At 28.7% G+C, this 13014-nt stretch overlaps 1 protein-coding gene across 1 annotated transcript; it reads right to left on the bottom strand.

Moving 5' to 3' along the window:
* Positions 996-2262, bottom strand: LOC109332192 (nicotianamine synthase-like). The gene has a single exon (XM_019567086.1). It carries the CDS (start codon positions 2195-2197, stop codon positions 1235-1237), a length of 963 nt encoding a protein of 320 aa, XP_019422631.1. The 5' UTR covers positions 2198-2262; the 3' UTR covers positions 996-1234.

Here is a 13014-nt window from a genome sequence, read left to right on the forward strand (position 1 = left end):
ATGATAAAATTAAAGAAATAATTATACTTTAGACAAAAAATGTGTCATTATTCTATATATATTTAAACCGAGACAAATATAAACATGAAGAAAGAGTAACAATGGGATGGGAGTGGGACAAACCATATCATGTTTAGTCTTTATTCAACTCTAAATATTGACCGAGATTAATTTTTGAACATAAACTCAGCCCAAGTTCCAATAAAACCATACTCTATTCAGACCTAATTATGATCAGATCATATCAAGTGAGCGAGTAATGTGACATCATGTTCACTCCTACTTTATATTATATGATAATAATAGTAAAAAATAAAGGAGATAAGTAGGCATCCTTTAAAAGCCAAGTAGTCTTTGATTTGATAGGCATATTGTTGCCAAATATCAAAGACATGAATGATGGAATTTCTCTTTTTGAGTGATTGAAAGTGAATGAAATTAAATCTAATAGGTCAAAGCCTAACCAAGCTTGGCAGCTATGAGATATTCAGTTTTGTCAAATTTGTTGAGAATCTAATACAAACTGTTCTTGTTACAACTGGATCAATGATCATTCTTGTGTCAATAAGGTCGTTATGAGTAGTAATATTCCCATACTCTTCAGGTTTATATTCATCAAAAAAATGTTTTAGAAAGAAAGATAAATAAATGATAAATACTTTTAAAGTAAATGTGAAAAATGGTATTGAAAAAGGAGGGTTCGTTACTTTGGAAATTGATTATGCCCTAAGACAAACTTTACTTCCTTATCTAAGAAAGTTAATGGATCACATCAAGAACTCACAATTTTAAAGATAACTTTAGTCTAATCTCTATGGTGTTTTAACGATCAGACTTACAGCTATATTACGTTGTAAATATACCTTATCAAAGAAAAAAAGTGTGGGAGATGATAATTTTCCCATTGCAATTAATCTAATACCAAGAACAAATGTAATAAAGATGAGCAAAAGCACAAGAAACCGTAATTATGCTAGCTATGTTTGATGAAGACATAGATCTGAAAATACATAATCATATCACTTGTATATTTATTGAGAATTTAAGAACAACATTATGAAAAACACATACTGTGCTAGATGAGATACAATAATACAAATTAAACAAGCCAAACATATAATAATTGAAAATATTAGCTATATGAATTTCTGCTAAGTAACACATGACTCAATTGCCATATAAAGCATGTGTAGATAACAAAACAGTTCATGCAGCTATAGAGAGATGAATCAATTCAAGAATGTTTCTCCTCAACAGTCAATTCCTCAATCATATTCCCATGGTTGATTAGTGGGTTGAAGACTTGAATCTCAGCACATTTATTTGGTAATATCATAGAACCATGACCTTGGTCAAGTGATATATTAGGCATAGGCATAGGGTACTTACGTGCTATAACAACAGAATTAATAACCTCATCTGTTGGATGGAACACAGAGAGAACCTCAAATCCTTTAAGATCATTAGGTTCAACCACTGGGTAGAGAAAAGCACGAGCACCATGAGCACTCCTTAGCATCAAAAATGACCCTGGGGCCATGAACTTAGCCAAGTGATCAATCACACGATTCTTTGATTCTTTGTCCATCCCAACAAGGGCAGCCAAGTAAACAACTTCAAACTCTTGCAATTCATTTGACACATCCAATATATCGTTGGAATGGAAAACCATCCGGTTCGATAATTCGGGGTCGTTGATAACCAAGTTTCGAGCGTTTAAATTGGCCATAGGGTCGATGTCATAGTTGTGAAAAGTTGTGGAGAGTAAGTGATTTGATGCTAAGACAATAGAGGTAAGTGGAAGAGGGCCTGAACCAACAAAAGCAATTTTGTTAGGGACATTAGTGATGTGTTGGCTAAGGATGTTGAATTCAAGGAGACCAAGTTTTAGGTAATTGTTATAGTAAGGGAAAATATGGAGATGATCAAGAGGGTTTTCATATGACCCTAAAATTGTTGAGTAGTGATTCTCTAAGTGTCCTTCAGCTACACCACATAGTCTTATAAGTTTGGATCTAATTTCTTGCACATTTTTGTTGAGTTTAGTAACATCGATTGGACTATATGGCATGCACGTGAGGACAAGTTGAGTGAACAACATGTCCACATTTTTGGAAGGTTTAAGACTATCTAAGCTTGAGATTTGTTCATAGAGTTCGCACACTTTTTCAACCAATTGTTCTTCTTGGCAAACCATGTCGACACTATGTGGTTATGGCAAAGAAGATGCTTAGGCACAAGCAAAAGGTGTGCAGACACACTCCAGGCACAGATCAATATTTATGCACAATTGTAGGGTCCACAATGGCATCTCAAATTCAGAAAAGAATCTTCTCCAATACCGAGGTGGTAATTTATTGTTTTTTACTTACATTAAAAGGTAAAAATATTATATCATTATATTTAAAGGATAAAAATATAACAACCTTCTATTTTTTGTGTTGTTTCTAACATACTTCTTTCTCTAGAGGATTCTAACTTTTGAAAGTTGTAGCTTTGGTGAATAGAAAATAAAATAAGAAAATGAGGATCCTAGCTCTCTCTAACTCTCTTTCATAGATATCATCAATATGTATTTTTAAAATAAATTAATTTTGATAAAGAAAGAAGTTTTTAGGCTTCATTTTGTTCCAAAAAAATAAGAATAAAAAATAGATGAGAAAGATAGGAAGGAGATAAAGAAATATAAGAAATATAGTAAATTTTTATAGTGTTTGATATAAGAGAAGAGTGAGAGAAAAAAAAAAAAAATTTTCTTTCTCTTAGTCTTTTGTTTGGTTTGATACAAAGTGACAAAAGAGATATGATGTTATATTTTGAATGACAAGAATATTCCTAAATAAATAAAAGAAAGAAAAAATATTATTTCATTATTAATTAAAAATAAATATTATAATTTTAAATTATAAATTTTATTATATATATTATTATAATCTCAATTGTTTTTAATTAATATTTTTATATATATAAATGATTTATGTATGCTAATAGTATTTAAAACAAAAGAAAAAGTTGTATATATTAACATCGTATGAGTCTTTTATTTGGTCACAACATTATTCACCATTCATTTTTAGTCATCATTTACTATTAATTAAAATTAATATAAATTAATTATGAATGATGCACTCACTGTGCATAAATTTTTGTACTATAATTGTATAAGTATTACACTCTTAAAACAAATAAGTAGAAATTTTGCAAGGTATATTTGACATTAATTCGTACGAAATCATCATTATCTCTTCACTTTCTCACCAAATTAGAAGCTAAAGAACTCATGGTAGATCCCACACATTTTATTCTCTCCTTGATCTCTTTCTCCCTTCACAATCAAAGAAAAGAAATTCTCATTTTTTCTTCAACTTCCCATTCTCACTCTTTTCTCTCCACTCCAATTTTATCTGACCAGAAGACTTAAAAAGACTTAAGAGTTTTTAATGAGGTGAATGTTTAAGATTCATGATAAAGATAATAATATAAAGTAATGCATATAAAAGAGTTCCTCTATAATGCACATATGTTATATTATAAAATATTTTCTTAACCAAAATTTAGATAATAATTTCCTTTAAATATTTTTTTCATCTATGTATGTATTATATTGTACAGGGGGAACACAAAAAGAGATAAAAAAAAGTATATGGGAGAGAAATGTACACATATATAATATCATGTCAAGTATTTTGATTAAATAATGAAGTTATATTGGTGTGATTGTTGAAATTTTTTATTGAATGAGTATTATGATTAATGATATATATATATATATATATAATGGAAATATTTTCATTCCAAAGTAAAATAAATATATTGTATATGAATATGGCTGAAAATGAGCTGAATTGAGGCAAACTAAAGCTCAGTTCGAAACTCGACTCGAGTTCGACATAGTTATTTTTTTAGCTTGAGTTCAACTCGGTTAAAGTTCACAAACCATTTGGCTCAACTCAAATTCATCCATTTGGATAACTCAAATAATTAATTAATTTTTTAAAAATACTGCAAAAAGTTATATATATATATATATATATATATAACTTGCTTATATATATAATAGTAATAAACATAAAAAATAACGCATGAGTCATGATAACAATAAATATAAAAATTAGTATATATATTGAATCACCTCATGAACCTAACGATTTGAATTATTTCTAACTCAAATTTGGGTCATTTATTTAACGAGTTTATTTTCCAACTCAAGTTCGACTCATTTGATTTATAAACCATGTTTTAAGCTAAATAATATGTCGAGTTTCGAACTAAATATCGAGTTGATTTGATTCATTGTAAATCCTATGAATATAAATATGAGTGTATAATATGGGAACACAAAAAAGGGATACGTATCTGAGAGGAAGATAAACTTATATGACGTCATGTCAAATGTTGGTGTGCAAATAATGAAGTCATTATTGTACCATGTGTTTCTCGGAAAACATTATTAAATAAGTATGTGTAATCAATGAGATAGTAAATATCCGTGAATATGGGATTATTTTCTACTTGTAAAATAAATATATTGTATATGAATATAAATATGAGTGTATTATTTATGGGAGAACACATAAAAGAGATAAAAAAAATATATAAGAGAGAAAGATAAACATGTATAATGTCATGTCAAATTTTGGATTATAAATAATGGAATTATATTGTATTACATGTTTGTGGGAAAAATATTGAATGAATATATGATTAATGAGATATTGGTAAATGCACGTGGACCTGGAAATATTTTCTATTGCAAAGTAAAATAATCTATTGCATATGAATATAAATATTAGTGCTTACCAACATGATCCAACACAATCCATATGTATTACAGAGTAATGGAATGGCTATTGCCACACATAACAAAAATATATTTGACTGATTTTAAGTTATTTTTCAATAAATAAATTTAAAATCTATTATATCTCCTCATATTGTGATTGATATATCAATAAGTTTTTAGTTTAGTAGTGTAAGGCTTTATTTGATCTACAAGGTCGAAAGTTTGATTCTTAGAAGCAATACTTGTTAAGAGAGGCAGTTATAAACCCCGAAAGAAAATAGTTCATTACTCAAAAATGTAACATGATATATTTGGTAATACCAAAAAATATTCTAATTGATATTGGACATTTTAGTATCAAAGATGAGCTGAATCGTGTAAAGAATGTACTTGATTTTAAAAACATTAAATAAAAACGAGTTTTTTTAGCGTTCAAATTTAATTGTACATATAGTAGAGTTAGTGCTTCTTTTCTTTCGACTAAAATTTATTTTATTTTTAAAGTACTTTAAATTATATTATTTATTAGTATCATATTTAGAAAAACATTAATATTAAGATTGTACTGAATCATGACTAGGGATGGAAAAAGCCCAACTCGTGGGTACCTGTGGAAATACCCACAACATGTACCTGCAATAATAGTTTACGGGCAGGAGCGGGTTTTGTGAAACCCGACCAGCGGGTACCCGCAAATTTATATATTTAGTTTTTAGTTAAATTTTTATATATATTTATTATTATTTTAAGATTATATATTATATACTTTATTAATATTTCATAATAAATTATACATATTTGACTATAATAAAAAATTTATTATATAAATATCATATTATTCATGTAACAATTATTTTTACATATTGATTATTATAAATTATATAAATATATAATTAAAATTAAAAACTCGTTGGGTATCTGTAAATACCCGCTAGCTCATGCTCGTTGTCATCCCTAATTATGACCAATACAAGTCCAGCTAGCTCAACCCAATTAATGAAGAATTCAAGCTTGTTAAGGGGAACGAACGAATTTCTTATTATTGATTTTGAGTAACATTGATTTATTACCATTTATATCGCTAATAAGTATGAATTCATATACGTTATAAACATGTAGATATATTTAGATTGATAATGAAGTATCATCATATACACCAAGCCAAAATTATAGTTTGATTAATCCAAGAGTTGGGTTGTGACCAAGGTAGCTGCGCATCGTGACCATGCTACTAATTGAGTCATGACCGAGGAAATGTATCATGCGCGTCAGACCAAAAATCTGACTGAGGCCTTGGCGCATCAGGCGTACGAATCTGGCCGAAGTATGGTGCATCAGTCTAGGCATCAATGGCGGACCAAACCATGCATCAATGGTGCACCAAATTCTGCATCAATGGCTCACCAAATCCACCTTGGGCACATCAATTTTATCTGGCTTAGGACACCTTGATGATACTTCTAGAAAGATGGGATTATAGTAGAGCACCTTATTTTAGCATGTGTTCAATTAGGAATTAGTTAAGTTTGCTAAAGTTGTTAGGATTTATTTTTTGTTTTTAAGAGTTTCTTAAGACCCAAGAAAGTAGTATAAAAGGCAAGCATTGTATTCCATAATGATCCATCAATAAAAAGTTATATTCATTCTTCCAATTATATTTTCGAATTCCATTATGGTATCAGAGCTCTCATATTGAGAGTTTTGCTGCAACCTCATCTTCTTTGCCTTGATTTCCTTGATTCACTTGATAAATCCTTCTATCTCTCTTGTTGCACCATGGCTGACTCAGAATCAGATGAAGTTCAACAAGTTATGCCTCAACTGCATACTGATCAATCACAAAATCCATACTATCTTCATCTATGGGAGAACCCAAGAATGATGCTTGTGTCACCACCTCTAGATGGAAAGAATTATGATACATGACATAGGTGCATGAGAAAATGCAACATGGTGTTAATTTCTTGGATAACAACGTCACTCCCACAACACATTTCTCAGAGTATAGTATACATTGACAATGCCCAAGAACTTTGGGAAGACCTTAAAGAAAGATTCTCAAAGGGTGATCATTTCAAAATGTCTGATGTGCTTCAAGAAATGCACTCTATAAGGCAAGGAGACAAAAGCATATCCACATATTTCACTAATATAAAGATACTATGGGATGAGCTTGACTCTTTGAGACATTTTCCTACATGTACATGCCACAACAAATGCACCTACGAATTCTTGAAAACATTCAAGAAATATAGAGAAACAAAATATTTCATATGTTTTCTCAAAGGATTAGCAGATCAATATAGTAACATCAAATCTCAAATATTGCTCATGGATCCCCTACCAGATATAAAGAAGGTTTTTGCTTTGGTTATTCAATAAGAAAGAGTCGTCAATGGAGACAACAAATATGCTAGCAACCGTATAAACACAAGGCAAAATTGGAGAATTCAACCTAGCAAGAATTTCAACAAAAGCAACTTTGAAGGCAAGATCAGAGATGGTAAAGCATAGTCCAAAAACACGACAACAAACAATTTTGGCAGAGGATATGGTGGACAAAGTAACAACAAGACCTGCCCTTTTTGTAGTAAGGCTTACAGTAGATACTTGCTATTTCAAGCACGAATTTCCTCCAAACTTCAAATTCAAGCCAAGGATCACTACTGATTTTGTGAGCAATATAACAAGACAAGATCCTAATCCAGACACAGAAAGAGGTACACCACCTGATTCCAACCAAGAAGAACAAGGAGCTCTAAGCTTCAACCCTGAGCACAACATAAATCAAATTGCAGCAGACCATGAGAATAACAATACTATATCAGGAATATCCATTAACTCCTGACTGCTTGACTCAGGGGCCACTGATCATATTACCAATAATATGTCAAACTTCACACGCTATCATTCCATTAAACCAATAGTTGTTCATTTACCAAATGATTCCAAGATCATCTCAAAAATCACTGGAACGATGACTTTGTGTGATAATTTAGTTTTGCAAAATATTATTTACATGTCTAATTTCAAGTACAATTTGATCCCCATTCACAAACTAGCTTGCTCTAACCACTGCAAGCTTGTTTTTTATAAATCCTTTTGCTTTATTCAGGATATGACTTCCTTGAAGATGATTGGTCATGCTGAAGTTTATAATCACCTCTACATTCTCAAGGGACATGCTTATGCTAAAACTATTTTTATGCACTCTGTTAACACACTACATCACCACACTATTCCTTGTTTTGATCTTTGACATTTTAAATTAAGGCATCCATCTCATTTCATATTGAACCATATGCATAAATCTACACCTTATGTGAAATTTGATCAAAATAAAGTTTGTGATTTTTGTCACCTTGAAAAGCAGTCCAAATTATCTTAGGTGTTAATCTATGTTCATTTGTGAGTGGTGCTACCACCCTATGAGCTCTGTATTATTCATGTCTTTCTTACATTGTGTAAAAATGAGTAGCTAAGTATTTCCATGTTAGGATTCAATGTGGCATAAACTTGATGTATATACACTCATTCACCATTAATTCATGAAATTTTGATTATATTTGATTTTTGTATTTAGTTTATGTTTCCTTTGAGTTTAATCAACTTTTTGTGTGATTTTTGAATAAGTTGTTTAGTTTCCTACTTGCATTATTTTGAACTTGTTTAACGTAACAAATAGTACATTTATAGACATCAAATTGTATTATTGGACATCTCATGTATTTTACTTATTAGTATTTAGACATAGCGCTAATATTGTAATTTAATAACTCTCAAATTGAATAACATAGACTAATAGACATAGGGGTGTGCTAGAAGGTTCATAAAATTTAATTTTTTGTTAATCTAGACTATTAGACATAGATGTAGATTAATAAAGTATTAGAATAGACTAAGACGTTGTCATCTAATACAATTAAGGTGATACATTTTAACTCAATTTTACCTGCATTGACTACTATACATAAATGCATGATTTTGCAAATTACATTTCTTAAACTAATTAGTGAAGTTGCTAGACATAGAGCTTTGTTACATAAGTTGTTAAACTAACTAAGACATTAACTTATAGTAATTTGACGTCATTGCATGAATTAATCAATACTTAATGAATTTAAATCAAGAATCAAGTGTGTACAGATAGTCTGTGTGAAGTTCAATGTCAACTCCCCTTCTCATTATATTACAATTTCAAGTATTTTCTGTGTCACCAAATCAATCACCCAATATATAATATGGCTTAAAAGAGTAATTGTTAAAAATTGAAAGATTGTAATCTAGCAAGTCATTGTGGATACTATAACCCTTATTTCTATACTTATTTGTGACGTTGGTGTAGTTTTATACTCCTATTTGCCGCTTAACAATTAGTCATTCATGTTTGAAAATCTCTCAACCATCAATATCATGAGTTGAACTTTGACAAAATAGAGAATGCTATTGTATATCACTTGTTTGGAGTTATTCATCTTATCTTTACTATTATGGTTCAACTAATATGAAACAATCATTTTCGGTAAAAACAAAGACAATCAAACAAAATTATGTAGCAAGATAGAAGATGATTTTTTTTTACATAAAATATGATGATTTTATATTGAAAAGGAAATAACTGAAATTTTTATTTCTAATTCAATCATCGATGAGTTTAAATCTATAAAATAACGAAGAGTGACACTTTAAATGAATCCACATCTTTATTTAATGTCTTTAATTGGTAATTACTTTTATTTAAAATTGATATGTTATTTTGAAAAAATTATATATGTTCCTTTATATTTTTATTTCCCAATTAATATTAATTATAAACTGTAGTTAAATATTTTTATGTCTCCTAAAGTTTACATCAAAATTCCCTAGTCAATTGAATATTGATTCACTACATAAACTTCACTTTAATCAAGTTGGAGAATAAAATCAGTTAAAATGTGTGAAAGTTAACCTCATGTCCATTGTCACCTCACTACAACTTGAAAATAAAAAAAGAGAGGATTTAATTGAAAAAATCACTATCTTAATAATGGAAAGAACAAGACAAAGGAAAACAATAAAAAAACATAACGTGTATATGATTTACCCCAAAGTCAAACATAACTTATGTGTATATAAAAATGACTTCAAATTAAAAACTATGGAGCTATGTTTAATGCTTTTGGTTGCACACTATATTTTGTATTTTCTTTAACTTTTTTCATTAACAAATCGAGACTCTCCTATTATTGTTGACGTCATTTTAATTTTAAACAGCATAATACCACCGTCCAATAATTGTTTAAGAATAATATTGTTTTTAACTTATAGCATCTGTCTTTAAATTTTTTTTATTATGAGTTTAAAATATTGAATAATGTTAATTATTTTTTAACTTAAAGCCATTATTTCTCAATATTTTTACTAAATGAATTTAAATTTTATTAATGAGTAAAAGGATAATCATATTAAATATATTATTTTTTTCAACTAAGGGTATTTAATAGATTTCTAAATTTTTATAATTTTAAAATAATAACTTAAAGTTAAAACACAAATACTAGTAAATGAAGAGAAAAAAGTAGATAAATTGAGAGATAAAAAATATTAACAAATAGTTGTTGAAGTGACGTAAAACATCCCTGGATTCTAGACCAACTGTATTCAATCTATCATGAGTCATATTTGTTAAAATCTTTCAATTAAATGAAATTAGAGGAAAAAAAATGTATACGTTGAAGGTACAAGACTTTCAGATATTATAAATTCATTTTTAATTATTATTGACTCTTCATAAAATAATAATATAATGAATAGTGAATGATATAGTGACGATCCATACATCTTACGCTCATGAAATTAACTGCTTACTTACGAGGGAGTAAGTTATATTTGAGTGTTATTTAAGCTAGCATAGGCATCATTTCAGCTCACAATTGATTGGTAATTTACATGAAAACGGTAAGTGTCCTTAACCTCTTCACAACAAACTAAAATGTAATACATGATGTTACAGATTTTAGTTGCATATTATCATTTAGAGTTACATTATAAAAAAGTTAACATTTATTTCAGCCAATTAAACACTAATATAATTCCAGTCCTTTCATGTTTTTTACTTTTTTTCAATATTTATAAGATGCATTATTTCTCACTTTCACGTTTCAGTTTGCCTCTATATCATTGAGGCAGAGACATTTTATCATAATTGGTCTGGGTAATGATATTTTTAGACCGGCGAGTACACAAACCTAATATCATTTTATCATAATTGTAATGTTATATTATTAATCAATAGTTATAAAATTATGTTAATATATAATTTGATTATTATCTTGTTAAACAATAATATTATATTGTTAATATTGTACTGATTAAAGAGTTCTTACTAAATAAATTTTTATAATATGTTAAAGTAGTTTTTTTATATTTGTTTGAAAAAAATGAATTGGGTTTGATAATTAAATTAAAAAGTGATTAAATCATGCTTTTTAATTTTCTTTGTTTTTTCTATTTTTGATGACCTAAATAACGTATGAGATTATAGGATTAACAATCACATAATTTCATAAATTATTTTTAATGTTTTTTGAATTTCTGAGTGTCCATAATAATATATTCAACTAATATTCTTGTAGGTCTAAGACTAGTCTGAATCTAAAAATAAAGTATAAGGTACAACCATCCCAAATCATATTATAACAATACTTTAAATTGCACATATAATTGTTATCACATGACATTTATTGCAATTATAGATAACTACAAAAAAAAATGTAACCACTAAAATTATGATTATAATATTATTATTGTAGATACTTCAAAAACCATAATATTATAGTTGCAGTTCAGCGTTATTAAAATTGAAATTTTGAAAATTTTGTCAACTTAATTAACCTTCTCGAATAATTATCTTAATTTACCAAAAAACTTTTGCAACTTGAACTTATGCAACAAGAATCATTGTCCTATTGAGAAACCTTTCCGCTATTTTCTTTATTTCTCTGATTTCTTTCAATTTTTAATCCCCACTTCTATAGAATCTGACTTTACAAAAAGCTGTAAAGACACTGCATGAGCACTATAAAATATGTGAATCCCATAATATTGACATTCAATATCTGGTTAGTCTTTTGCATACACTATTAAATTAACTTATCCTAACTGATTCCTCTTCTTTTTCCTTTCACTACTTTGAACGGTGCAAATTAAATAAGATGCTATTACTCCCTACCTTGTATATATTTGCAAGAATATAGATTTTCTCTAAGTAATAGAGACAAAAGACCATACAATATAACATTCATACCATTTTATATATAATAAAATTATTGAAAAGAAAAGGAAAAAAATTATCGTGTTTCATATTGCAACCATTTTCAATTACACTACTGGCCTTGTACGATTGTAGTGTAGATTTCTCTCATATTTTAACTCCTTATAAGAAATGAAGGAATTAGTTTTTTTTTTAAATATTAATGAATATATTTTTAATCAAATTAACTTGGGACACGAAAAATAATATCTAAGTCATCACATTTTTTTATTAAAAAAATGAACAAAATTGCTGTTATATAATAATAAAATATATAATTAAAATTTGCTAAAGAAAATGGTGAGATGGTGGAAATTGATTAAAAATGAAGGAAGGAAAATGGAGAAAACCTTAAACAGGTCAATGTCTATCATCTATTATGTAACAGTATAAGGTCCATGTCTATCATCTATTATGTAATAGTATTTTATTGTCATTACATCATCTATTATTCATATTTAGTCATCGTTGATTCTTAAATATAAGTAGGGATGGCAAAATGGGCTTGGCCCGACGGGCCAGCCCGTTCTAATAGGTATTTTTAGTGGGTCGGGCTGAGGGTTTTAGCCCAAAAGCCCGTATTCAATCCGTTTTGGAAGCCCAATTTTTAGACGGGCCATAGAGAGTTGGGTCGGGCTGGCCCGACGGGCCAACATTAAGATTAAAGTTCATTTGTCTATCATGTTGCTCTGCAATTAAGATTAAACTTTTACAATTTTAACTTATGTTTGGATGCTTAAGCATATAATTCTTCTTTCTCTTTGTAAAATGAACATTTAATATCACATTATGTAGTTATCTATTATCTTCACTCTTATTCAATTATTGTACTTGTTATCAGATAAAGGTAGAGTTTTAGTGACAATTAGAGGTGTTTGAATCAAATTTAAACATTTAATTAATTGAAATGGGAAATTGGAAACTCAAACAGAACTACTGA

Source organism: Lupinus angustifolius, chromosome LG02, assembly GCF_001865875.1.
Source record: "Lupinus angustifolius cultivar Tanjil chromosome LG02, LupAngTanjil_v1.0, whole genome shotgun sequence".
Lineage (NCBI taxonomy): Eukaryota > Viridiplantae > Streptophyta > Magnoliopsida > Fabales > Fabaceae > Lupinus > Lupinus angustifolius.

Coding starts and splice junctions, on each gene's coding strand:
- LOC109332192 (XM_019567086.1), bottom strand. CDS start 2,197: ATGGTTTGCCAAGAAGAACAATTGGTTGAAAAAGTGTGCGAACTCTAT.